We start from the raw sequence: 27,869 nt of genomic DNA, 5'->3' as shown, positions 1-27,869 counted from the left end.
CATGACCTACATAAGCCTCACATTTACAAGAAACAGATGAGTACAATGAGCAAGTAATTTATACAGCAAGCTAAGAACTCTACTAAATTACTTCCTGAAAAATAAATAAAGATACGAGTTTGGAGACCTTTTTTTTTTTTTTGGGTCAACAAGATTTGTGACTTTGAGTTTTGGATACAATAGTTATAGCTTAAACCGACACCATTTGCTTCTGGAACCTGGGAAGGGTGTAGGAACCCAAAGCATTACCCTTCAGTTTTCATAGGCATTAGCAGAAGAAGCTGAAAATTACGGAACCCGGATCCCTATGTGGTGAAATGGTCTCTTCAGAGATAGAGATAGTCTCGTCGTCGTCGTCGGACTCAAAACCCCTTGACCAAAACCCTACCGCCGTCGCCGTCGAGGTCCCTATAATCGACGTCTTCTCTGCTTCTGCTTACGGCGATTTTCCCAAACTCAGGAAGTTCGTCGAGGAAGACGGTGCCTCTCTCTCCCAGCCTGATGTCCATGGCTACTACGCACTCCATTGGGCTGCTCTCAATAACTTCCCTGATCTCGCCCACTACATAATTCAGGTATTCTGGTGCTACGATTTCATGGAATTTGTGTGGAAAATGATGAAATGAATAGCTTGTTTGTTGTTGATGAAGCATTTCTGTGTTTGTATGAAACTATACTTCTATTCTGTGTTTGGCATTTTGATTGTTGAGCTGTACTGTTTGTTGTTTATGTTGTTAAAGCATGGCGGGGACGTGAATGCCACCGAGAATATAGGGCAGACAGCATTGCATTGGGCAGCCGTGCAGGGTGCAATCGCAGCGGCCGATGTGCTCTTGCAGAATGGAGCTAGGGTTGAGGCTGCTGATGTAAATGGGTACCGGGTAATAGTCTCATTAATTAATTTTCTTTTTCCTTTCAGTTGGTAATTTGCTTCTTGGTTAAGTTTAATTGTCACACATTGCTGCTTACTGGTTTTCCTTTCTTTGCTCTAACAAACGCTACAAAAAGGATAGAATAATCACCTTGGTCCATGAACATTTTGTGCAAAAGTATTTCTGAAAGGAAAATAACTTTAGGACTGCGTCATGAACTTTACCCCTACTATTCCCCGTGGCCCATACTGTCCTGTCATCAGTTCTGTTAGACTTCCCATAGAAGGGCTAGATGGTATACTAAGCCAGAGAACATGAAGAGCTAAGAAGGTCAAAGAAGAAGAAGAACTGAATAGGACAATCAAACCCATTAGTGAAGGAGAGGAAAAGTTTTACTTTGAGGTAAAAAATTCCTTTCTAAAGAGACTCAAAGGAGTTTTCTTACATAAAAATGGACACAATCGGAAGCTAACTTACCTCATAAGGTACTGCTGTTAATTTGGGTTAATTTATTCTTTTATTTTACTTATAAGTTTGGCTTATACTCATGGGATGATGAATAATTGAGATATGGTTTAGAGGAGTCAGCGTTCTTGGAGCTTCTTGCCCCATCTGTATCTGACGAGTAAAATGGCTGCTAAAAGTTTAGAATCATTTGCTGCTTTTTATTATGTTATGCTTTGAACTAATAGCAGAAATGATTAGTGAAGTCTAAAATCAGCTAAGATCAGTTTCATGTAATCCCTTATGTAAGAGTTATAAGTTCTTTGGAGGCAGAAAAAGGGGAATTGTGCTGGAAGATAGTTGTGTTGTCAATCTTTTGGATGGTGTGTATTTGAAGGGGTAGGAGAATTTTTGAGGGACTTGGGGATGAGGAATAGATCACTTGTGGTATAGGGTTGATTTTGTATTCTGTTTTCTTGGTGGGCTTGCTTCTTCTTAAACATGTGTTTAGGACCCTGATAATTTAATGTGAAACATAACAGAAATGGTGACAGCAGAGTTTAGAAAGTTGAAATCATTTTTAGGAGGCAAACGGGAATCAATATAACTTACTGTCCTATGTGGAATAAGGGTCAAGAATTTCCTTATATAAAAATGTTACCTGCAGTTAGCTTTGGGACAATCACAGTTTGTGCACACTCATGCATTGTGCATACATTATGAAAAAGTGTTTCAATTAAGTTGGTTAATACCCATTAGAAAGATGTAGTTGAAGCCTTGAAGGGTTTAGTGCATCTGATTGCAACTCGTAGAGTGATTCTCAACTGTTTAACTTACTTTTTCTTTTTCATCCGAGTACATTCATTATTTTCTCATTATAATGGATTGACTTTAATGGATACCTCCATTACTTTTTTTCTTTCCATTGCTGTTGCTTAACAAACATCACTACAGCCCACTTGTTTCTCGCATGGTTGCCTATTACGAATGTAACTAGTTATCACATGATGCAATCTCAGTTTCCACTTTAATGACTCATCACCACCAAAACAGTCCCTACTTCTTCAGTTTTTATTTTTTTTTGTAAACATGATTTGAAGTCAACCAATGGCAAGTGGTTACCTTTTTTTTCTTTCTAATAAATTGGAATGCTGCAACTTTCATGTCCAATGAAATGTTTTCTTTGAACAAAAGGCATGCAATTTTGTGAGTATATATATGAAGTAAACTTAGAAGCTCATAGAGTTCATCACAAGTATGGTTGCTGTAACAAAAGTTTCAAATTATTATTGCCTTATTGGTTAACAGTGATCAGTATAGATTTTTTTTCTTCGGTTCAGTAAAAATTACCTTAGTGGTGATTACGTATTTGACACACACACACACACACATTTGGTTCTGGTCTTAAAGTTTACTGGTTGATGTTCAGATTAGTTGAAGAATTAAAGCCTATAATGTCTTTCTTGCAAGGACATCGCGCCAATAGTTTTATGTTTCATTACATGTTTATTTACTGCAGGCAGTTCACGTTGCTGCTCAGTATGGGCAAACATCTTTCTTGAACCACATCATTGCAAAGTATCATGCTGATTTTGATGCACCTGATAATGAGGGCAGGAGTCCTCTTCATTGGTATGAAGCAATTAACGGTGGCATATTGACATAGTTTGCGTTTAAATGGCTATATTGTGGACATCGGTTTTTTAATCTTTGATTCTCAGTGTACACTTGTACTCTAATGAGTAAACTTATTTATTTGTTGGTAGTTTTCTGTACAAGGACGCAATCACTGAATACATTGTTGTAGTTGTTATCTTATAGAAAATGATTGATTTACTTATATACATTGTATAATGAAGAAATTTTCTCCATCTCTTTTTTATAAAATGTGGTTAGATTGTTTTATTGGAAAGTTAGTTATTCGTTATTATAACGGTGGAATATTGACATATCAGGGCTGCATATAAGGGATTTGCAGATACAGTTAGGTTACTTCTGTTTAGAGATGCAAGCCAAGGGAGGCAAGATAAAGAAGGTATACCAAATGTGCATTTTGGTTTCTACGTAAATATGCTGTAATATTACATGTATGTTGTCAAAATGTTTATAAAATTTGCAGTACACTTTGTGGCTTGTTGGCTTTTTGTTGCATCAATTGGACAGGTTGTATCAACCAAAAAAAGAAAAATGTTCTTGCTTTCACTTTTGTTTTCATGAGAACATGAGATATTGTTTCCTACAAAAAAAGAAAAAAAAGAAAAAGAATTGCAATAGGTTTCACTAGCGTGCTCGTGTACATAGTTTAACTGAATTTCTACTAAAGGAAAGCGGTTAAGCATGTTTAGTAGTTGGTAGTTTGGAATATGTAATACAAGACAATGGGAATGATGAAGCTTCTACCTAATCTGGTAAAAACAAGAACCGGTTATGCTGAGTTGGACACTCCAGCTCCTTGTGTGGCTCTACTGAGTGAAAAGCACAACTCTTTTGGTGCGAGAAAGAAGGGTATGGTGGTGGGAAGATTTTCTATGATGGCTGTGATTTGGTTATTTCGCTGGAAAGCGAGATGAGGTTTTCAGGATGTGATGGTGTAGGACTTGGATGATCTGAGGGAGAGGGTTGAATTTTGTATTTTGATATAAGCTTCAGTTTCTTTGGAGTTTCTGGAGTGTTCCTTTTTTGATATTTGTTCAAATTTGATGTTGTTTAGTTGCTTAGATTTCTGAGTTGTTTGTTTTGGCTGGCTCATTTAATTATAGATTCCAATTTTGGGGCTTTCTTATCCTCTTTGCTGTATCTTCTTTCTCTTTCTTAATGAATTTCTTTTTCCTATATAACAATAAGCTAGCCTGGTAAATAGTATTTCATTATAGACATCTGGAATCATATCACACGAAGCCCTACAATCATGGTGGCTATAACTAAGATTTGGGATGGCTTGAATCAAGTTGGAGCCCAACCTACATTTTGTCCCTATATATTAAATTTTTGCTATCTGAATCTGGACGGAGATGTGCTCAGACACTCTTCAAACTATTTGATTTTGGGGTTGTGTTGGTTGGTTTTAAACAGTTTGGACAAAAGTCAAATTCGTATATCCATTTCAACTCCTAGTTGACCATTGCTTTTACAGGATCCCTCGCCATTGCTTTTAACCATCCATCAGTTAAATCATTTCTTAGATATGCCAAAAAAAGTTAGATCATATCTTTACTTTGTGGTTGTTTCCTAGTTTTAATCCTTGTTTTCTGATGAGTTGTGTAACCTATGCTATTAGGTTGTACCCCTTTGCACTGGGCTGCTTTAAAAGGAAATGTGGAGGCTTGCACTGTGCTTGTTCATGCAGGCACAAAGCAGGAATTAATGGTGAAAGACAATGCTGGTTTCACACCTGTTCAGATTGCATCTGATAAAGGTCATCAGCGTGTCGCTCTTTTCCTCGTACGTAATTCTGTATTGATATTGCCCCAGTAGATTTCTCATAACCAAATCTTAACAAGACTTGAAAGCAGATATCAGAATATGAGGTTTTTCACGTCTGTAGTATGTGGTTGTATTTTGGGAAAAGAAATTTTGATATATCAAATTATCTTTTTGCAAAGGTTGCATAGACTAAAAACTTATTGGTTCTCACTTTTCCATCCGGTTATGAGTTGCATTTTCTTTTCTTTGCTGAGATCTTTCAGTTTGGTTTATTTTTCATAAGCTTAAGGAAGTCTGGATTTTCATCTACTTTCGGCCACTTAAGCACATGCCTGCCCAAATGTTGATTTCCATTCACGATTTAGTTATAACAACAGTTATTATTTGTAATTCCACTTTTGCTTCCTCTTGAGAAAATACAATTTTCTAATGATATGTAGTTTTCTGCTGTGGAGTAGGAATACAAAATTTGTAGATATTTCACTTGTGGCTTTTATCTTTGAAAGGGAAAATTGTATTTTACAACAGTTAGTTGACAATTAATTCATAGGAATATTCCAGAAGTACTTTAAATCATAGAAGAGCTTTGAGTCAAGCAAACTTATTTCCTTGAAACATAGAAGTTGAGATAATGACGGGGGGATAGTGGTTGTAATTGTTGGTAATATACTAATCTTAGTTAATGTTGTAGGTTTATTTTGGTACAAATGGAAAGTCTAGAGGAATTAGCCATTAAATTGCAAGAAGGTGGATGGATATAGAAGTGTGTCGGGGTATTTTGCTGATGACAAAAATCAGTTTGCACAATTAGGCGCCAACTTGCTATTGGAGCACAATAGACTCGCCATGTAGGAAATACCTCTTTTGTAATCTCTTTTTGATAATAAAAAAGCTTTTTTAAAGTTAAAGATTAAGATACAGGGGACAAGGCATCTGCTGAAATCTCCAATAGATCTTAGAATAGAATAAATATCAAATTTGCTACAAGGAAACAGAAATATTAGTAAGCTAAATCACAGCAGCATCTGATCATTAAAAATGGGCTCAAAAGTCAAAACAGCCATCAGTTGTAAACGTTTAAGTTGGCCTGGGAATTTTTGAAAATAGTTGAATATATGTGTATACCTGGCTTCTTTGTTATTTTTAAAATTTTTTTTAAGTCTTTTGCTTTTGTGGTCCATATGGGAGAGTTGCTGTTTTGAGTGGCTGGACTATTTGGATTTTAAACAGTGAAGGTGATTGATTTTGTATTTTGTATAAGTGACTTGCCGTCTTTTCTTTCCTCACCTTTTTGTTTAACTCTATGGTTCCTCATGTTTTCAGCTGTATCCAGGGTAATTCCGTCATATATACTTTCCTGTATTTCGCTTATGCTCCTTTGGCTAAATACTTCTGAAAACTTTTTGCAGTCTAGCCAGCAGCGGGCTCAAGGAAACCACTGGTTAAAGAGAATTTGTGGTGGGAGGATTGCACATTTTGGTTTTGCTCCTATCTTGTTGTGCACAATAATCAGTCAAACAGTTCTCTTTATGAACTCAGTTCTCGCAGGTATCAAAGATTTTCTGAATTTTCTTTAGATTATTTGCAGATAGATTTATGTTCAGTCGTGGGTCGTCACTGACTTCATACCACTTATGTTAGCTCCTAATCTGACAAAGGTTACTGCTGCTGTTGGTTTCTGGGGATGGGCAGCTATTTCATTTGCAGTGGGTTCGCTCATTATGTTGTACAGGTGCAGTAGGTAATTTTTTTATATCCTTCCTTCTATTCAATACACTCTTAATGGCTATGGTCATATTTTTTTTTAACTTGTTCAAGGGAAAATCTTTTCTGTCCATGGTTTGGTTGAATTTCAACTTGATCCCTGTGTTATCAGTTTGACTTTTGTGGTCACTTTATTTTCATGTTCTTTATAGTGGTCAGTAGTGCTTTATTTCTGTTGAATTGTGGTTGAAAGTTGCACGTGAGCGGGACATATAGGGCTCTACTAAAGTTGCACAAGTCTTTGGGTAAGAGGAAAGATGAAAGAGCCTGTACATAAGCGATATACATGTGATCTTGAATGACAATTTGATGAAATTTGGCACCAATAACCAAGGTTGAAAACTCTTGAAACAGAGTGACGATAAAACCAAATAGGTAAAGTCGAAAATTTACACGTCTGTTGACCGAACAAATGATTTGGAGAATTTATCCTTTTTTTGTTTCTTTTGTGTTTTTTTACAGTATATAAACTGAACGGTTGTGATGTGAAAATGTGATCGAAAAGTGGGTCAAAACTGGAAATCCGTTCCTTAGCTTAGGAACGGACGTCCGCAGCCAAGAAGGGCTGTGTGTGTGTATATATATATATATATATATATATATATATATATATATTTGGAAGTCCAAGTTGGTTACTAATTGTGTAATAATTATGCCAAAATTTTTACTTTATTTTATATGGAAAACAACGAGTTCTATACACTATGGATGTTCTCACTCTCTAAAAGACTAGGGAGTTCTTGTTGCATTGTGCCCGTGAGATGAAAGGTGTTTCCTTAGCTACTGAGACAACAGGGAGGGGAGAGAGAAAGGCTTGAGGTCCAATCACATGAAACTAGAGATCTGCAGTTATAAACTGATTAACCAGTTTCATTTGATCTGAAGCAATAAGTTGCAGTTGCTCAATTGTTGATGCGTGTGAACTATACTTATATACTTGATGCCTGATGTTTTTGAGTGGCTTGTCCTGTGAAACCTTGCTTGGTTCTAGACTTCTAGTTAACTGATGCCACATCTCATTGTAGTCAGACAAAAAGTATCATTCTCAAAGGCTGAAGGCCAAAGGTTTGGGAGGTTATTCCCTCTGCACTTAACCCCACAACAACTCTTTTTTGGGATGTCACATCTCTAGTTACCGTGCAGATAGGGTCCCAGGCTGGCAAAGTTGTACTTTAGGGAATAAGTATAGATGTGCTCATATATTAGTACAAAATGCTTCCTTTCTGGTTTGTTACTATAATATCTTTAAAGCTTCTTCCTTTTTATTTTATTTATTTTTTATTATCTACCATAATGGCGTGCAGTGAAGATCCTGGCTACATCAAAAGAGCAGGGGACTTGGGCAGTCATATAGATACAGAGGTATGCTTCTGTTCTCTGTATTGCGAATTAGAAAAGAAAGTACACTATAACTGTTAAGAGTTTTCAACAGCAGGAGTTTCCCCACCCATGTGGGCATACAGTTGAAACTTCAAGAGTATGATGATGAGTTTTTTATATATGATCTGATGATATGAGAGAAAGCCCGAGGAAAATTATTTACCAAATTATATGAGTCGAATTATGGGGTCTGAGTTTTTGGTGATGTGAAAGATCCTTCTATTCCGTTCTACCTAAAACACTGATGTCAAAATACAACTCACATAACTTTAATCTCCCCCTACCAAAAAATCAAGGCACTCTCGGACCAAAGAACATGATATGGAACTGTCCAAGACAAGTCAGTTGCAGTAGGGCAATAACAAACCGTTGTATAGTGCAATAAAAAATAGATGAAATAATTCCTGATTCAGATTTTAAAAGCTTCATATGTGAGGTGCATCTATAAAAGGATTTATAGAATTTGCTGTGTATTCTTCTCATTGTGAGGAAAGCATTATATACACAAAGGATTACTAAATTACAGCTATCTAGATCCTCTGTCTAAGCTAGGATTACTAAATTACAGCTATCTAGATCCTCTGTCTAAGCTATCTAGAACCTTAGTCTAAGCAATTACAATGAGTTAGCTAAGTAGATCTTTAATCTAGGCAATTACATAATGAAGAGGAAGCTAAGATCAAGCAATTACAAAATACAATGAATCTGGACAGAGATGGTTAATTAGGTGATTTAGCAATCTATTTACCAGCTAAAAAGTTCTGTACTTATAGGTTACATCAGTGTTCTAAAATGTTGTTGCAAATGGTGTTTTGTCGACTGATTCTGTGTAACTCAGCTCACTAATGGCACGCTGACAATTTCAGGATCCTCTGTTGAATATTGATTTGAACAATTCATCTGTATGGATGGGAAATTGGTCTCAACTTTGTCCTACTTGCAAGGTGAACTTAATGTCCTATTTCTCCTATTTCTTTGTAAGATGATACTAAAGATAACAAAATTACTGGATATTTAATCTGAAGCATATGATTATTGTGATGTTGCGGTAAACTGATATCTTGTACTCTCAAATGCTTGTGTTTCAGATAATCAGACCTGTTCGCTCCAAACATTGCCCCACATGTAATCGATGTGTAGAACAGTTTGACCATCATTGTCCCTGGATATCTAATTGTGTTGGCAAGGTAAGTTTATTTACTTGAGCATTACTTGGTGCTAAGACTAATATGTGTTAGTCCAATCTTCAAGGAAAATAATAGCAGATCCCATACTTTAATTTGAGGATTGATGCTTTTGGGGTAGAGTGGAGTTTGGACTCATTTGTATTCTCAAGTCATTGGGTGGAAGTCAAGAAGCCTTGAATGCAAGACGGAGTGGTCTTGCAGACCATTCTTAATTTATGAATTCCAGTGAGGAAAAATGGGGACCTTGGTGATTTTAGATGTGTGAAGTGGTCATTGTCCCATATGTGTGGAATGTGCGGTGGGAATGTAGAGGTGAACTCTGGGCGGTTTTAAGTTTAGGATTTTTGAATCTAGTGGTCATGGATCTCTCTGAAGTTGGGTTCCAAAATTTCTGCTTCTGATATGCGTTGCAGGACAACGACGCTGAAAATAATGCATAGGATTGTGGCCTTGCAAGATTTTTGAGCTCTCACTGTCTTTCATGATCTTTGAGCTCCTACACATTTCTATATTATTTTGGACTGGAACATGAGCCAACCACCTCAATGAGCAAATTAAATATCATGTTATAGGAATTTAGGATATGGAGGGTGGAAGTGGGACTGGAAACCTGGGGCCCAGCATTGATATTTGAATTATTGCACCAGCAAAGCAGAGAGAGAGAGAGAAAGGGTAGTTCATTATTGTAAGAATTTCATTTTTCGTTCAAAGACCAAGGATTGAGGAATTGGATTAGAATCCCATCAGTTATAGACACTAGTAGACTAAACTGCGTAAGCATAAGCAATTTAAGTAGAGACTAGAGTTTGGATGATAGTAAAGATCTTTTGGGGAAGAATTGAGGTGAGGTACGTTTTACTCTACTAAGTCAAGTCACATTGATCATATGGTTTTCCCAAGGCTTTGTTTCAGGTATGTAGGGGCATTTTGAAAAGGTTGACCTGAGAACAATTGTGGCATTTTAGGAGATAGAGTGATAAAGTACAGGGGGAAACTGCCCAATACAGCGTGAATCAACACTAGCTTTACTCTTGGTAAAAAATGCCTTTGTCCAACATTGAAGCCACTTCTCCACCATTTCGTCACACCGGATTCCAGAATTCAATAGCTCTAGGGTTCCCTCCTAGAGGAAGACCCAAATTCTTCATCGGCCATGCACTGACCTTGCAAACCCCAATAGTCTAGAAGCCTTGCAATTTTGTCTTCCTAAACAAGAAGCGGAAGTAGAAGAATTAGCTCCATCTTTGGTAACGGGAGTGGGGAGGTTTCTGTTATAGGCGTTGGCTTTATCTTTGTGGTATTGTTGGTGATCCAAGGGTAAGTGCTTATAACTTTTTAGGACCTACTAGTGGAAAACGATTAGAAGAGATAAGAAGGTTGGAAGAAATCATTTCATTTGAGGAAAGGATGACTGTAGTTCAACCTGTAATGGGCATGTTGCCAATTTACTATCTTTCACTCTTATTAATGTTTGAAAAACTATTAATGATGTTTATGTTAAAAGTTATTGAGGAAGTTGATCTGGATGTAGTGTCTGCTGTGAAAGATAGAGGAAGCATTTCTTCAGAAACTTGGTTATGGAGGTTTCCATAAGAGAGAGAAATTCCTTATGGCTATCATAAATAAAAAATATGGACTGGTATACTGTTATTTGCGATATTGTGTGAAACTTCAAGGTTTCTGGAGGGAAGGGTGGAGATCTATGGAGTTGTAGTGTGTGTTGGCTGTGTTTTGGGGCAATACAAGCAGTCAAATGATATCTGACAATAATATGGGGGTTAGGGTTCCAAATTCAAGGCTGAGGGACATTTGTTTTTCTGTTTTTTGTTATTCTTGCAGATTGAAGGGATTTTGTTTAATAGGCAATTGTCACTGTCATGCAATTTTTGGAGTTCTTCACATATCTAATAAAACTCTTCTTCTATTCTTAGAGAAAAAAAAAAAAAAAAAAGAACCCTGGAAGATCAGTCCTTGCCCTTTATGTTATCCTTTCCTTTGTTTACACCAGCTTCACTAGCTCACTATCATCTTCTTGCAGAGAAACAAGCGAGATTTCTTTATTTTGATCTGCATGGGAACATTGACATCAACCATTTCTGCTGCTGTCACAGTTCAAAGTATGTTGTATCAGACAAGCTGATGCCACCGTTACAAATTCTCTGATAAATTTTCTTTATACCAAATTGAACTACATGACAGTTTTTTTTTCATGATCGTCAGGGATTTGGACTGCAGTGCCAGCATGGCAAACAGAAGAAATATGGATTCATCATGTGATAGTTCAATATCCAAGTCTTGTTGCATTTCTGTGTATTGACATTATTATTATGATTTCTACTACGACTCTGACAACGGCACAAGCATCTCAGGTAACAGACACAATCCTTTATGTCCTTTGGCTTAAGCTTACTACAGCAATATTCTTGCACCTCACCCAAAACAAAAAGTATTGAAGTACATATAATTAGATGAAACACCTAGTCTTACTTTTCTGTCTAAATGGTTTAATTATATGCTGTTGCATTCAAGTATGCAATTTACCCCAGACAGTCCAGTAATCTGGCAGCTTTATCATTTTTCACATATCCTTTTTTTCTTCTCTGGGTTCTTTTATTTTATTTTTTTCTCCTATGGGGTAAAAGAGGAAGGCAAGGGAAAGATTGCCCTAGTACCTGATTTCTGGGAATCTTGAATGCAATTTAGGGGATGAATTACATCCCAGACCCTGATTACCAGGTAAAACCGTAAAAGATGCCCAGAGGATGTAAACTGGCCATAATCTTGCCTTCCTAGAGTCAAATTATACCTCGTGGTAAAGGACTAGGCAGAATGTACAAAGAATGCCGGAGCAAATACCAATGGATTATAATGTTTTGAGGAGCAGGATTTGATGAGTTAGATTTTCAAATTTGAAATACAAGTTTATTATGTAGAGGAGGGTAATGTGAACCCTCGCTATAAAAAAGGTTAATATGAGAAAACTAAAGAAAATAAGGGTAATGAATAGTTAACTGTGGACACCTATGGGATGTACATAGTTAAATAATAGAATTATCATTTTTTTTTTACCAAGGCTAGATTATGTGTTGGGGGTAATTTCTGTTGGAAGTCAAGCTACTCATATTTTGGAGTTGTGTCCCCTTAAAGTCGCAATGTGTTTTGAAGCCTTCATATATCTTTGTAGAATTATTCATTTGTGAACTCCTTCAAGGTAATGGGTATATTTTATATAATGCAATGTTCATGTCTTCTAAGCAGATTGCTCGAAATATCACAACTAATGAACTGGCAAATGCTATTCGTTATGGGTATCTTCGTGGTCCAGATGGGCGGTTTCGAAACCCATATAATCATGGGTGCCGTAAGAACTGTGCAGATTTTTTCATTCAGGGCTATACAGACGATGCTGAAATTGCCTGGCCTCCATTGCAGCAGGTTGCCAGTTAATTTCTTCATGTTAAATATGCAGACTTATGTGAGTACTTTGATCAAGGCTGATGCGATATAGGTACCCAAATCAGATTCATAAATACCTGGTCATGTACCGGTTCTAATCTATTATTGCTACCCAGATGTACAATTGAATCAATGAAATGGAAAAAAAGAAAAAAAAAATGAAATTCGTTATTCTGTGATTGTGTTCTTTCTCATTTTTAAAGAAGTCTTCATTTGAATCCTTTACATTTAACAAACGCAAAATATGGACCTTTCAGACAGTTTCACATGGTGATATAACAATTGCAAGATTAATGCTAATAATCTGTCTGAAGCCAGCTGACTGCTGTATGTGATCTTTTTACTTTTCTATTATGTTTTTCTGTGGAATCTGTATCGAATCTCTATCAAATACACACCAGCGCATCTTACGTTTTTGGTAGAATTGGATTTCAAGGGTATTATCTGCTTTCATAATGCTGATACTCGTGGTTTGTTAGAATTCCATTGCAAATCTTGGCATTGCGTCACTAGTTTACTGGTGTTATTATTATTTTTTTTTGGATAGATGGGGACCCAAAGGGCCCAGAGGGAAAAACAAGAAACAATAAAACACAATCAGCCAATGGCTGTTGCAACTTTCCTACATCCGTGACTTCACACAAGTCATCTAACAGAAGGTTAGTAAACTGTGGAGGAGGTTGCTCAAAGTAGATAGCACTAATCTCAGCAGATAGATTGCATCTAGAAAGGGCATTTGTAACTGTATTAACTTCTCGAAATGCTTGACTTATCACACTCTTGGAGAAGCTACTTTGTAGATGAAGACAGAAGTTGATACCCGTCTTCAAAGGATGCATATCATCAACTCCATTATTCATTAGACTAACCAATACTTTAGAATCACATTCTACGACCACTTTGTCCGTCCCAAAATTAGCAGCCATTTATAAACCCAGTAACATGCCCCATGTCTCGGCTTCCAAAACCTGATCTTGCCCCATATGAGCAGCAAATCCATGTATCCACTTACCATGCTAATCTCTAAGAACCCCTCCAGCTCCTAATTTCCCATTTAAATTAGCTCTAGCACCATTGACATTCAATTTTACCCATCCATTACTAGGTTTAAGCCACTTTAAAGCCACAGTAGTCTGGTCGGTCCTTGTATTCTTCTTTTCTTGAGCAAGACACCATTCAGTGGCACTTTCCATAATGACCTTAACTGGGTTAATAGGGAATTGAAATCCTTCTTCAAAAACATTTTTATTCCTCCATTTCCAAATATACCAACAAGTGAAGGTAAATAGGACATTCCAATTCATTCCACCGTAACACTTCATTGTGCAATAACCATTAGCAGCTAGCCATCCTGCCCAATCAATTTGCATAGCTCTTCTAATACTGTCAAAACAGTTGATCTCCTGCCAAATTTTGTTTACTCTAGGGAAATCTCTTAGCAAGTGCAATAAGGATTCATAATGAGTATGACATATAGGACAAGAATTATCACTTGTGAGCCCTCTCTTCATCGTTATTGTATGACATATTTACTGGTGTTATTGTATGCTGCGCCAAGTGTGGTTTTCCAAATCACATCGTATTTCTCATGATGGAACACTCATTGCATCACATTGCTAGTTATAGGTTTATGTATTTCTATGTTTAGGGCTTGTTGGGGGCAATTTTCTCAAAAAACAAATGAAGCATACTAAGAAATCATATGGGAGAACATTTTTAACCTCTAACAACCCTTTTTGCATATTTACTCACAACTGTAACAGGCGATAGCTTTTGGTTATGTGAAAGCACTTGTAGCACTACAAAACCAAACTCGTTACATTAGTTTCTGAGTTAAGCTGACAACATCATTGCTATTGGGTTCACTGCAATCATGCATAAGTGGGCAGATCTAAAATGTTTAAATGAAGGCATGGATTCTTCAATCATACATATATATCAACTAGATCTGAAGACCACCACAACATTAACCCAAGTTCTCTGGTCTCGGCAATTTTATCTATTTAAACAGAAAGTAAGAAAGTGGCTTTCACTGCAAGGTATTCTAAGTCCGCCGTTACCCGTTGGAGGATCAAAACCGAATTCTTCTGCAGCCTGATTAAACAAGTCTTGGAACAAAGGGTGGTTCAAGTAGGATATCGGAATCACAAACCGCTTCTGCTTCTTGTCTTCCTCAAACTGCAAAATAGCCTTTCGGAACATCCAATGCTGCTGTTGATGTTGGTTCTGACTTCTGAATAAGATGAGATGGAATGAGACCTGCTTTTATGTCTCGGGATAATTTGCCTAGCATGAATTACCATGTCTGTCACACGATTGCCCATTGTCTACTGGATGCACAATTTGAGAAATGGGGAGCTTTCCTGATGGGCTAGGTCCAATGGGTTGTCTAACTAGTGTGTTTATAAAGGGAAGAGCAGCACAGAATTTTTCGCACGAGTTTCCAACTTGTACTGTGTCATCTACATCATAGAATTTATTGAGTTCTGGCACTTGATGACATGAAAAGTCGATGGGTACTTCCGTTAAAAGATGGCGTGTGTTCAAATGATTGTAAAGAGAATCTTTTAACGATCTTCTCTAAGTGTGTTTTCGAGTTTAGAGTTCAACTTCTAACTTGAACTTAAACAATGGAGTTCTAGACATAAACACAAAACTAACCTTTCAGGCTCCGTTTGGGATTTCTTCGCTTTTAAAAAAAATCAGCTTTTGTTCAAAATTTTAGATTTTAATGTGTTTGGTAAATAAATAAAAAGCAGCCTTAATTGAAAGTTACAGTTCACTGACAGCAGATTTTAGAAGCAGCCTAGAGATTGCTTTTAGAAGCTGATGTGGATAAAAACACGCTATGTAGTTGTTTTATGAATTGACAGCACTTTTAAAAATATTATTTTCCAAACACAAAACTGTTTTAATTCACAACACAGGAGCAGCAGTTTTATTTAAAAGTCACAACAATCCCAAACTAGCCCTTAGGCTTTTACAATAAGCTAGTTAAGGCCTAAAGGTCAGAAACTGAACGGCTGAACTACTACAACTATCATAACAGTCTCAAAATCGTCCAACACTTTAATCAGTAGTTCAAGAATGGAGAAACACTATCTGTTGTTTTCTCCGTTATCAGACACCGTTAGTCTCTACTGATATAAGCCAAGTTGGAACGAAGGCCCCACGCAGAACCTGACTGATGGATCGCTCACTGGTTTTCCAGAGATAGAAAGAAAGAAAACCACCTGGATTGGATTCTCTGTCCAAAATCTGTATCGATCAAGTGCATGGCGGCACATGTTGCTGAGGTCATTGGCTCAACCAGTAGTAGTTGCATCAAAGGCCTCTTTAGTTATGATCGATCTGGGGAACCACATACTGTTGCATGTGTGAGTGAAGTCCCACATTAATCATAAAATGGAAGAAGAGATCAAGTACTGACAGTAGTTCATGTGACCTTGAAGTTCTTGCCCATTTTGAAATGGGCAACAGCCGCAACTACTATTTTACTGCAGATAGCAGATAGCATCATAGCATTACGACTTAGTTTGGGATTGATTTCTGAGGTGCTTTTGGGGTTGCTTCTGCTTTTGGGCCAAGAGTATGGTGTTTGGTAAAATTTTTTAAAGCATCTTTCAGTTCAAATAGCTTCTTCGTAAAGCAGATTTTGAGAAGCTACCAATTGTAGCTTTTGAAGAGCTGCTTTGGGAAAACACGGAGCAACAGTAAGAGAGTTTAATGAAACATAACAAACTACCAGTTTTGTCCTCCTCCTTTTCTGAAAATGAGGGGTTTACTTTCTCCATCGCGAGGCAGACACCATATCTCCTCCTTCCTCTTTGCTGTCATTATCATTCCACATCTCCTCCTTCCTCTTCTTCGGTGTCTGGTTCTCCTTCATCTTCCCTCAGATTGCCTTCTTCTTCAGCTTGTCACTGTTGACCTCCTTCAATTCATGGATTCTCGCCGACCTCGCCTTTGAGGAATTCCACATCTCCTCCTTCCTCTTCTTCGGTGTCTGGTTCTCCTTCGTCTTTTCTCAGATCGCCTTCTTTTTCAGCTCGTTGCTGGTGACCTCCTTCAATTCGTGGATTCTCGCCGCCTTCCTCTGCGCCTTCTTCTTCAGCTCGTCCTGGATTCTCGCTGCCTTCCTCTGAGCCTTCTTCTTCAGCTCGTCGCTGCTGACCTCCTTCAATTTGTGGATTCTCATCACTGAAAGGTTCAATCTTGCTCTTTTTACCTTACTATTTCAGATTCAATCTTTTTTTTGATTCGTACTCATGTAATTGATATTCTTGTGTGAGTTGGGTCTATGCTTTTAAGCATTATTGAAGCTTGTTTCTTGCTTAATTTGGGATACGATGCTGAGTTCTTTTAATTTTTGAGTTAGTGCAATTGTCCTGCTTACGATAGAGATTGGAACGAGTTGGGTTTGTGCTTTTAAGCATTTGGTATTCTTCTCTGATATTCTTATTGTTGATTCTACCTGAATTATCAGGTGGGTTTGATTTGGTTTACTTAACTATGGATAATGGCTATTGGGATGTAAAGCTTTGTGGGTTCCTTAGAAAATGGTGGGGAGGATCATATTTTCTTTTGGGCTAAATACTGGTTACTACCCTGTGGTTTAGGTCCAAAATCAATTCAGTCCCTGGACTTCTAATTTCATCAAAAACTCCCCTGTACTTTCAATTTTGATCTAATAGGTCCAATTCATTAATATTCTGCTATTGGTTCAACTTATAGTTGGATTATTTGATGAAATTTTTTTTATTTGATAGATTTCTAATAGTGAGACCCACTCCTAAATTGACTATGCATGTCATCTCAACACCACATCATAAAATATAGACCATATATGAGTCACGTCAACAAGTTAAATAACTCAATTATCGGAAGACTAACAGATTGGACCTATTAGATCAAAATTGAAACTGCAGGGGTGTTTTTGATAAAATTAGAAGTACAGGGGCTGAATTGATTTTGGACCTAAACCACAGGGTAGTAACCAGTATTTAGCCCTTTTCTTTTCTACTTATAAGAATTTACCCGTTAAGACAACAACCCAATAGTGTTCTTTCATTCCTTTCCTTCCTAGGCATGTCCTCCTGCCTGAAGATGTGACCAAATTAATGCACACACTTCTATAGCTTCATGAGTTTGACTGCAAATTTGAATTGTGAAAATGTGCCAAAACATGATTATAGAGAAGGAAATATAGCCATCTGCATCTCCCGACATGCATGGTCTCCTCTTGTAAATGAGGATAATAGAGAATTAATTACAGCTAGCTGCACTTCTTTTTGGAACCATCCTAGTGGTTCTTCTCATATATGCACTTCTTGCCATCCCATTTCTTGGTTTGGGTGGGCTAACTGGATTTCAAGGAGCTTGTGCTAGGAAGCAATATCCAAGAGAGATTCCATTATTAGCTTGGTGCCTTAACACAAGAACACCTTGTCAAATGTTACACCACTTGTATGCAAGCATGTGGTGCTACAAAATTTCATTCTACTTGGAATTTTATTTGTTAGATCATCCTCATCACAGTACGTACTGCAGTTCTTGGTCATTTAATTCTGGTACATTTCTTGCTGCAATATTTTATATGTTGTTCTGTACTATTGAAATGTTACAGTTTTCTTGTCATGTCACATATCCCCTTGAAATTGACTAAACATCATCCATTTTTCCTGTTGTTTGAGTTTTGGTTTATATGTGTTCTTCTTTATTTCCTTTCAGTATGTGTAAACTATCTATAACATTGATCATTGATCCATTGGTAATCGTCTGATCGATATCTCAACTTCAGGTCCCAGGATCTTGTCACTTATGTTCCAACCATCAGAAAAGGTGTTGGTTCATCTTCTATACATGGGAATAGGAACCAGTAACTATTACAAAGTCTCATGCATGTTAGCTGGAGTTGTTTATGTTTATTGGAAATGCAGGGAAGACGAGGGGAATAGTTGCTGCATTGAAATGCCATACAAATCCACCTTTTATGGCATTGGTATAGAAAGTGCATCTGTGATCATTTGGAAAATAAATATGGAAGTGACCTAATTAACTATAAAGTTGAGCTTTATCAAAACTTCTCTGCACTACCTTTAGCTTTGAACTGATAATGAACTATAAAGTCAAGTCAACCGAACAGTGACTTGCATATGATCGACTGATTTTTTTTCTCATGAATGTCGGATATTTCATATTTGTTGGTAGAGAGTGTATTATATGATCTCTTGGATAGGGATTTAGGGATTGTATAAACGACTATATGTGTAGAACATGTGATACGTTCTTCCCTATGAAGCATTGGTTTTGTTGGCCGTTTGGTTTTTTTTCTTTTTCTTTTGTTTTCAGCTTTAGAAACCCAGTTCATATGTTAACTGGAAGTAGGTGAACCTCATAATTAAATGACAGCTAGGTGTTGAAGCCGGACGATGTGTTCATGCTTGGAATGAAGCCATTTGTTTGTATTTGTCATTTGCCTTTTTTTCATTGTTTTTGAGGCCGAAAGGAAGAGAATACAGATTGTATATAACAAATGAAAAAAGAAAATAGAGAGCTATTCATCTGAAAACATGACCTTGTGCCTCTGCATATTAATCCCCATCAATCGAAAGATTGCTTGTTGAAACAAAGTAGCTCTTTAGATTGTGGTCAACATCTTTGTTTTGTGAGAGTCATGTTAGGTGTTAGACATGGTACTTTATAACAATTGTTTGTTTACTACTAAGGATGTTTTATCTTTAGATGGGAAAGAAGAAATCCACCAATACTGAAACTGAGGATCTGGAAAACCAAAAGCCACATGGCCTGATGAGGTAGTAGCTATATTTTGTGATATAGCTGTTAAGGAAGTGGCAAAGGGAAATAGGCCCAGTGCACATTTTGATAAAAAAGGGATGGTCAAATGTTGTGTTAGCCTTTAAGGAGTTAACCGGAAGGGATTATGATAAAAAGCAATTGAAAAACAAATGGGATTCGCTTAAAAATGATTGGAAATTGTGGAGTTCACTGTTGCATAAGGAAACTGGCATTGGATGGGATCTGGCTAGGAAGACTGTCGATGCACTTGCTGAATGGTAGGAAACCAAAATTCAGTTGTGTTTTTCCTTCTTTGCTTGTGGTTTAATTTTGTTTTGTTTTGTTTTTTTTCCCCTAGTATGAGTTCTGTTTTTAACTTTAGTTTTAAGTAATTCAAGTTGCAAGTATGCAGCAGTACATAGGTTTTTTTTTTTTTCCTAGTATGAGTTTTGTTTTTAACTAAAGTATTTCAAGCTGCAATTATGCAGCAGTTCGTAGGTTTTTAACTTTACGTTGCCGGAAACCTTTGTGATCTATATTTTTTGATAAGTAATTCCTTTATTATCTTCTTATTTGTAGATCAATCCAGAGTATCTCAAATTTCGCGATGTGAGAGTTAGTTCTGACTTGATTGCTGCTTATGATAACATGTTCAAGGGTAGCACAACCCTAGGTCACAATGTTATGATTCCCTTAGCTACTACAGATATTGAAGAGGTTGTGGAGGATTCTGAGCATTTTCTAATTTCTGGAGATGATGAAGAGGATTTTAAGCAAGGTAATGAATGTAGAGGGAAAAAGAGAACAAATGTGGAGTGCCAAACAGAGGCTGATAAAGAAAAAAAAGGAAAAGGAGTTATGGGAGGGTCAAAGGGAAAGAAAGAAAAGGTGGGAGGTGCGGTGAAATTGTCTAAACAAATCAATCATCTTGTTGATGTAGTCGAAAGTAGGAGTACAACCACATCTGTCCGTGATAATGGTAGCTCACAAGAAACTAGTATTTAAGAGGTGATGAGAGTTGTTGCAACATTACCAGGAGCAGAAACTGGTACCAAGCTATGGTGGTTTGCAATGGAGTTATTCTGCTCTCACGAGAAGCGAGAGATGTTTCCTATTATGACAGATGCTGATCTCAAGCTCTAGTTTTTGATTCTTAATTAGAAAAAAACTGAAAATTAAGTAGGCTGATCCTACTTTGTAACAAGATGCGTGTTGCTTGTCGTTTAGACCTAAGCTGAGCTTCTTTCTATTTTTGTGATTTTCCAAGTTTGAAAGATTGATTGTTGTTCATTGTTAATGCTACTTGATTTTACTAAGCTGAAAGTGATATTGATGCATCTTTTTATTATTACTGATGGCTGTTTGGTTCTTTGAAATTGTGTTTGCTGTGACTGATTAGTTTAGGGAGTCTGCTGCTCAAATACATATTATTCTTGTTCCATTTTTATCTTGCTGCTCCAGTACATATACATGCTTGTCTTGTTACAGCCATTTTATATTTTGAAATTTGATGAACAAGTAAACATTGGCATGTTTGTTTTTCAAGTATGGATGCTTCTGGAGATGAGGAGGAGATAGATCAAATTATGTGTATGTGGTCGTCTTATTCAAGTCTATTTTGAAAAGTACATTCAGAAAACTCCATGTATGACAAGCTCCCAAACATGTTATATTTGGTTAATGGAAGTGTTAGAAGGCAATGAAAGTAGGTGTTATGATCGATTTAGGATGGATAAACAAGTCTTCCTGATGCTTGTAAATGATTTGGAAAAGATAGTGAAGGGTGTCACGCCCCTGATTTTACACACAAGAAAATCGATGTATATAATCCCATAATTATACATGCGTGAACGTTCAGTCATCAATACAAAATACCTGGAATCTTTTTCCTTTAAACCAAGTACATACTGATGCCCTGAACCCTCAAAGTTAACATACACTCGCTCCATAGAGTATATATTACAATGCTTACGAATTAAATTGTCAACAACAAAATAAAACGTAAATGCAGCTCAGAGTAACTATACAACGGAAGTCCTTAACAACGGTAAAGTCACAAAGATGGCTTCCTACCGTAAAGCTGCAAAAGCGCCACCTCAGCTTCAGCCACAATTTCCCTGACCTGCAGGATTAACCCCTACACCATTCCATTGAATAGTGCACCGGGTTTCCACACAACAAAACCCGGTAAGCTTATGAAGCTCGTATGAGTAACTCAAAACCAATTACACAAATTTCACAAAAGCCTCCTGCTCATAACCTCAATCCTAGCATCCAATTACACAAATTTAGGTCAAACAAGACTTCTTCAAGCAATGTTTGACGCCATCCTAACGCATTACGGCGAATTTCATAATCACACTCATTTCCCATTTTCCCCCCTAGGAGCTTTTGTCATCAACATGACATCAAAGGTGAAAATCAAAGAGTCACCTTCCTATCCTCAACACAGAGTACAATTCGTCACCACTATGCTCTTAAGATAAATCAAACCATCAATCAATACAATCAAGAAGAAACAAGGCAATCACATATCAAAACAAGCCAAACAAATCATAGTAACCCCTGCATATAATTTAGTTCAGGAGGTCACATTAAGTCAAGCAATTCAAATCGTAGTAATCCTACACTCTGACGTCTGTAGGTAACCCCAACTATCACAGCAGTCCTCTCGATCTTTGTTAACTTAATAACAACTCAGCTCCGCTATCGAGCAATCATGACACTGATCATCACCTAGATTTCAAGGATCATCACATAGATTCACGCAGATCTCGCCAATCATCACATAGATAGCGATCATCACATAGATTTCGCAGGTCATCACATAGATAGCGATCATCACATAGATTCACGCAAATATCGCCAGTCATCACATAGATAGCGATCATCACGAACCCACCAATACATGAATACATATGTATATATATATACATCCCATAATATATATACACACACACACATAATCATCCACTCAAAATGCCACAATAGCAACTATAGTCGTAGTTAACCTAATAACTCCAAGACAATAGGGTAGTCATGCTCATAATAAATATCGACCATATTCATAACAAATATTGATCCTGCTCATAACGAATATTATCCTGCTCATAACAAATATCGATCATACTCATAACAATATCGATCCTACTCATAACACATATCGATCATACTCATAACAAATATCGATCCTGCTCATAACACATATCGATCATACTCAACAAACGATAACGGAAATTCATTCACTAATGAACCTTGTGAGATTACTCACCTTGAATCTCCCGCTGCGTCTTCAATACAGAACAAGGCAACCAATCCACAAAATAGCCGTCCGAGGAGTACTACGTCACGTACCTAAGGAATTACAGCTCTCATTCAGTCAACGAATCACAAGGGATAACGTTCGAAACCCTAAATCGAACCAAAATTCCCAAGGTGACTCCAAATGAGGCGAAACCACATCCGAGACCTCCCAAAGTCCCCAGAATACGTCCACGATCGATGTGACCAAACCACAAGTCGATCGGACGCTCGAATCCTCAAGGATCGAATAAATCGATCGGTATGAAACTGCAAAAATCATAACAATTCCATACGAACTCCAAAATTTACATATTATATATCGAAACGCTCGTATCAACGAGTATAACATATATAATACCAAAAACAGTTCCTTAAGTGGCTGGAACACCACCGGAACGCCACCACAGACGGTGGTGCACCGCCGCCGGCCAAATACTCATTATTTCACAAAACTCCCAACATCAAAGTTCTTCATCTAAGCATGCTTGTGAATTCTCATAACTAGCTCGAAGTCAGAAAACAAGCATAAGGGGTCGAAAACTACCTCACAAGCCGTGAACAGTAATCCAATCCGAGTTGATCGAAGTTTCACGTGAATCGATCCAAACAACCACCAAGGATCGATCGACGAGGCCGCTCTGAGTTCAACCAAGAAGACTTGAAGCCTTGCCGACGTCGGAACAAGGAATTCCGACCGGGTCCGAAATCCACAAACTGAACTGCCTTGCAGCGCCGCCGTGGAGGAGAATCGGCGCTAGAGGACACCAGAGGGACGACCAGACTGAGGAGACGATCCTATCTGGAAAGTTTCGTCGCCGGAGACCGCCGTAGTTCGCCGGAAAAGTCGGGTCGGATCGACCGGGTCCGGGTCGGGTCAGTCGGATTATTTCGATTCTGAAGGTGCAGCCGAGAGAGAAGAGAGAGAGAAAGTAAACTTCCGAAAATGGAAGTAATGAAAATAGTAAGTTTCCAACTTGGGAAACTTCTATTTATACTAAAATGGAAATTCTTTCCAATGGCCATAACTTTCTCATACGAATTCCGATTTCCGCGTTCCACATGTCCACGAAATCGTATCGACGCGCTCTACTACTTTCGTGAAGGAAGTTTTCGGAGAATCCCAATGAATAAAAAGTCAACCTTTGGCAACCCCCCCTAAAACCATATTCTTCAATTAATTATTCGCCTGAAACATTTCCGCTCCATCCACGAGCTACGAAACCATCCAATAGTTATAAAATTAATTCCGGAAAATCCTCGGAAAATAATTACGAATTTCCGGGGCATCACAAAGGGTTCAAGAAACATGAGTATCGTTGAAATGTTGACTATGTTTCTTTATGTTTTGGGACAAGGTCAGATAAAAAGGAATACACAAGAACGTTTTCAACGTTCTGGTGAGACGGTTAGTAGGTTTTTTGATATGATGTTAGAGATTTTCTATAATATGGCAAAAGTGCTCATAAAGCCATTGGATCCTGAATTTAGGAGCATCCCACAAGAAATTCTAACTGATTCAAGATACGTGCCTCATTTTAAGGTATGTATAATGTACTATCCTTTTAAAAATGTTATCGTTATATAAATGCTTTCCAATTTGCTATTTTTTAGAAAGCCATTTTTTTTAATTCAAGTCTATTATAAACTAATTTGTAGGATTTCATTGACGCTATCGATGGTGTTCATGTTCAAGCTTTGATATCTCCATGTGATCAAGTGCCATACATTGGAAGAAAAGGAATACCCACCCAAAATGTATTGGCTATATGCAACTTCAACATGCAATTCACATTTGCATGTGCAGGGTGGGAAGGCACCGCCCATGATAGTAGAGTATTCTTATCAGCTCTACGCAATCCTCAATCAAATTTTCCTAAATCCCCAAATGGTATTTTTTTTTTCCTGGAAATAATAACTTATAATCTTTTATTTTACCGAGATCAATCATTCCTTATCATTTTTAATTTCAAGAAAATACTATGTGGTAGATGCCGGATATCCACAAATGAAGGGTTATTTTGGACCATATAAAGGTGAACGATACCACCTTCCACATTTTCGTAGAGGTGATGAACCAACCGATCATAAAAAAATATTCAATCATGCACATTCTTCACTTAGGGATGTTATTGAGCGCACTTTTGGGGTATAGAAAAAGAAATGAAGTATTTTACGTGATATGCCTCACTTTCCTTATGAAAATCAAGTGAAGATATATAGTTATTGCTACTATGGCTCTTCATAACTATATAAGAAGAGATGCTCAATGAGATATTGATTTTGATGAAAGTGGAAATTACTCAAGTGAAGAGACTAGTGAAGAGATGGAGGATAATGAACATGATGGAGATGGTCCGAGAAGACAAGAAATGGAGGTGTTAAGAAATGTAATTGCACAAAGTCTAATGAATGCATCTACTAGTCCATTTAGTTGCAAATTTCAAGTGACTTTAATTTATGGACTAAATACTGTTTATTCATTGAGTTTTTGACCATAAAACACTTCAGTCCCTGACCTTCTAATTTCACATAGTCTCTGCACTTCAAAATTTCAGACCAATAGGTCATTGCTGTCTAAAAGTCACGGCGAAATGTCTATTATGCCCTCAGTTTTTTTTTTAAATAAATTTATTCCTTTCTCTTTTATTTATTTATTCTTTTTTTTTTTTCAAACAGAAAGAAAGAAAGGGAAAAAAAATTCATTTTCCAAATAAAATAAAATAATTAATTAATTAAAAAAAAGAACTGAGGGCATAATAGACATTTCGCAGTGACTTTTAGACGGCAAGGACCTATTGGTCTAAAAGTTTGAAGTACAGGGACTAAACGTGTGAAATTAGAAGATTAGGGACTGAAGTGTTTTATGGTTAAAAGCTCAAGGACTAAATAGTATTTAGTCCATAATTTATTTTGTGTAATAGTTCTCATTGAACTATAGTCGGGAAATTAATCCAAATATTCTAGACTTATTTTGTGTAATAGTAAAACATAGTATGATAATATGTATATTGAAGGGTTTAAAGTAAATCTTTTATTCGGTCCAACCAAGGGTAGAAGAATAATACATGAGAATTTTTTTTATTAGGTATGGTTACATAATCAAAAAATAAAATTATGTATTTTAGTAGCATATCTTAGCATGTATGCCCAATTTGGTAATTATACCCAGCCAAAACACTTTTGCCTTGCAACTTACCAAACACCTAGAAATTGCTTTTCGTTCTCACAGCACTTTTCAAAACAGTTTACCAAACACCTTAGCTGCTTCTTCTCACAGTAAGTTCGGAAGTGCTTCCTCTCACAGTAAGTTCGAAAGTGCTTATTCTCATAGCATAACAATCCCAAACTAAGCCTACATATGCTAGGGTCCAAGGCTTCAACCCTCGTAAGTAAGAGTTATTGCCGAAGGCACATGCGGCCTAAATCAGGGTTTCAACATGGCAAGTGACGCTAAAGGTCCCCAAGTCTAAGTTCACACTCATGCAAGTAAGGCTAATGATGTCCATATTTAGTGAGACTAACAGTATCCATGTATAGTGAGGCTAACAATACCCATGTTAAGTAAGGCTAACGGTGCCTTCTCAAGTGAAGCTAAGTACACCCTGAAAGATGATGTATTTCAATCCTGTGGGAAGCAATCCTGGAATTTTCTCTCAACAAAGAAAAAATTTGACTGAAACGATGGTTACCACCCAAAACTGTGGACTGTACTACCATAGCACATAGTTTGTCAGTCAAAATCGTACATTCTTATTTTATCACTAAAATCTTCACACACTTAAAATATTATTTTTAAGTGATTATATAACTGATGGAACTCAAAAATCTCTACCCGATCAATTTTTACGATTTTTCGGAGTTGGGAAAATGAGAAAAATCATAAAACAGAATCATGTCGATATATTTGCAGTTTGGAGCAGATTCTAAAAATCTTGTTTTACCAATAGTGAGATTATATCACAGAAGAATATTTAAGATAAAAAAGAAAAGAAAAGGTGTAGACAAGATTTGACATGCCACGCATGACATGCGATTAAATCTAAAAATCTAAACTAAAGCCTTGATCTGTTAGATGCTACATGACTTGACAATCAAACTTGTATATTCGTCTAAAATCGTTCGTAATTGGTGTACATCAATATTAACCAATAAAAAGAGCTTACCAAGACAATCTCAACTTTCTATTCCCTAGCTTCATCTTCCTCTGCCACAATGAAAACAGAAAGTCTTCGTGGTAATAACTCAATTAATTGATGTAATACTTGTGTTGTATTTAGAGGAATTGAATCATTATCCAATTGCCCCAAAAATTCTTGTGTTTATTTTGTGTGTCATATAGTAGTGATAATTTTGTCAAAACAAATGTACGTAAGAAATTTTTCATTAATTGTGAACTTTGGATGGTGGCATGAGAATGAGAATGAGAATGGTGACAGAGGAGTATAGTATATAGTTCCAACGATAGTTTATTTTCAAAATAATTTTAATTTACCCCAATATATCAGTCAATGAATCAACTTTTTAATTTACCCCTATATGTTAGTCATAAAATCAAGCATATATTTTGTTAAATTTTTACAGCCCCAGGCACAATGAGAATTAATGTATAAAGATGTAAAATAATATTGGATGCATATCAGGTACGAGGAGCAACCGTAGTTTCAATTATGTACCTCAACTGTGCATAAAAAGTGTGATTGGCCTAAAGCATATGACTGCTTCTGTTGAAAGAAGTGATAATTGAATGACAATGGCTTCATGAAAATCAATAGCGACTAGCTGTTGATGCATGAAATGTATGAGATGAAATGTATGAGTTGATAAGCTATTCTGACAGGGCCGCTTAACCTAACATACAGCCAGGGAATCCAATTCTATCCAGGTTAACAATTCATTCGATCAAGAACAGAAACTTCAATTTTCAAGTGAAGCAGTCGATTATTACATAAACTTTGAAGCAATGAATAATGAAAAGAAAAAGAAAAAAGCAATACAGAATAATTAATTACGTACTCCTTGAACCTTATTACACTACTCAGTGCATCCAATAACTCAATAAGGTAAAATTCATTTCTATCCCTAGTATATGTCGAGCATAGGTACACTCTCTTGATTTCAATTCTTAGGGTCAAGAACCATCATTAGAATGCTCATCGATTCACATCATGATCAGTATACATGCATGCAATGTTTCTGAAACCGTAATCAAGAATGAAAGTCACATTATCAAATAAGAGGTTTT

At 36.9% G+C, this 27,869-nt stretch overlaps 1 protein-coding gene across 1 annotated transcript; it reads left to right on the top strand.

The window, feature by feature from the left end:
* Positions 1–163: 163 nt before the first annotated feature.
* On the top strand, positions 164–12,762 carry LOC112172316 (probable protein S-acyltransferase 23). Its single transcript, XM_024309607.2, has 13 exons — positions 164–575; positions 741–881; positions 2,836–2,948; positions 3,272–3,351; positions 4,594–4,757; positions 6,149–6,287; positions 6,381–6,480; positions 7,808–7,865; positions 8,750–8,827; positions 8,972–9,070; positions 11,109–11,187; positions 11,291–11,439; positions 12,329–12,762. Exons 1-13 carry the CDS (start codon positions 318–320, stop codon positions 12,515–12,517), a joined length of 1,647 nt encoding a protein of 548 aa, XP_024165375.1. The 5' UTR covers positions 164–317; the 3' UTR covers positions 12,518–12,762.
* The last annotated feature ends 15,107 nt before the right edge of the window (positions 12,763–27,869 follow it).

Source organism: Rosa chinensis, chromosome 6 (assembly GCF_002994745.2).
Source record: "Rosa chinensis cultivar Old Blush chromosome 6, RchiOBHm-V2, whole genome shotgun sequence".
Lineage (NCBI taxonomy): Eukaryota > Viridiplantae > Streptophyta > Magnoliopsida > Rosales > Rosaceae > Rosa > Rosa chinensis.
Note: the sequence above shows the minus strand (reverse complement) of the source record. Positions and strands in the feature narration are given on the sequence as shown.

What these genes read in the sequence shown, in the direction of transcription:
- LOC112172316 (XM_024309607.2), top strand. Translation starts at nt 318, where the DNA reads ATGGTCTCTTCAGAGATAGAGATAGTCTCGTCGTCGTCGTCGGACTCA. An exon ending in CTGATGTAAATGGGTACCGG is followed by an intron (nt 882 to 2,835) that starts GTAATAGTCTCA and finishes TATTTACTGCAG; the next exon opens with GCAGTTCACGTTGCTGCTCA. An exon ending in ATGTTGTACAGGTGCAGTAG is followed by an intron (nt 6,481 to 7,807) that starts GTAATTTTTTTA and finishes AATGGCGTGCAG; the next exon opens with TGAAGATCCTGGCTACATCA.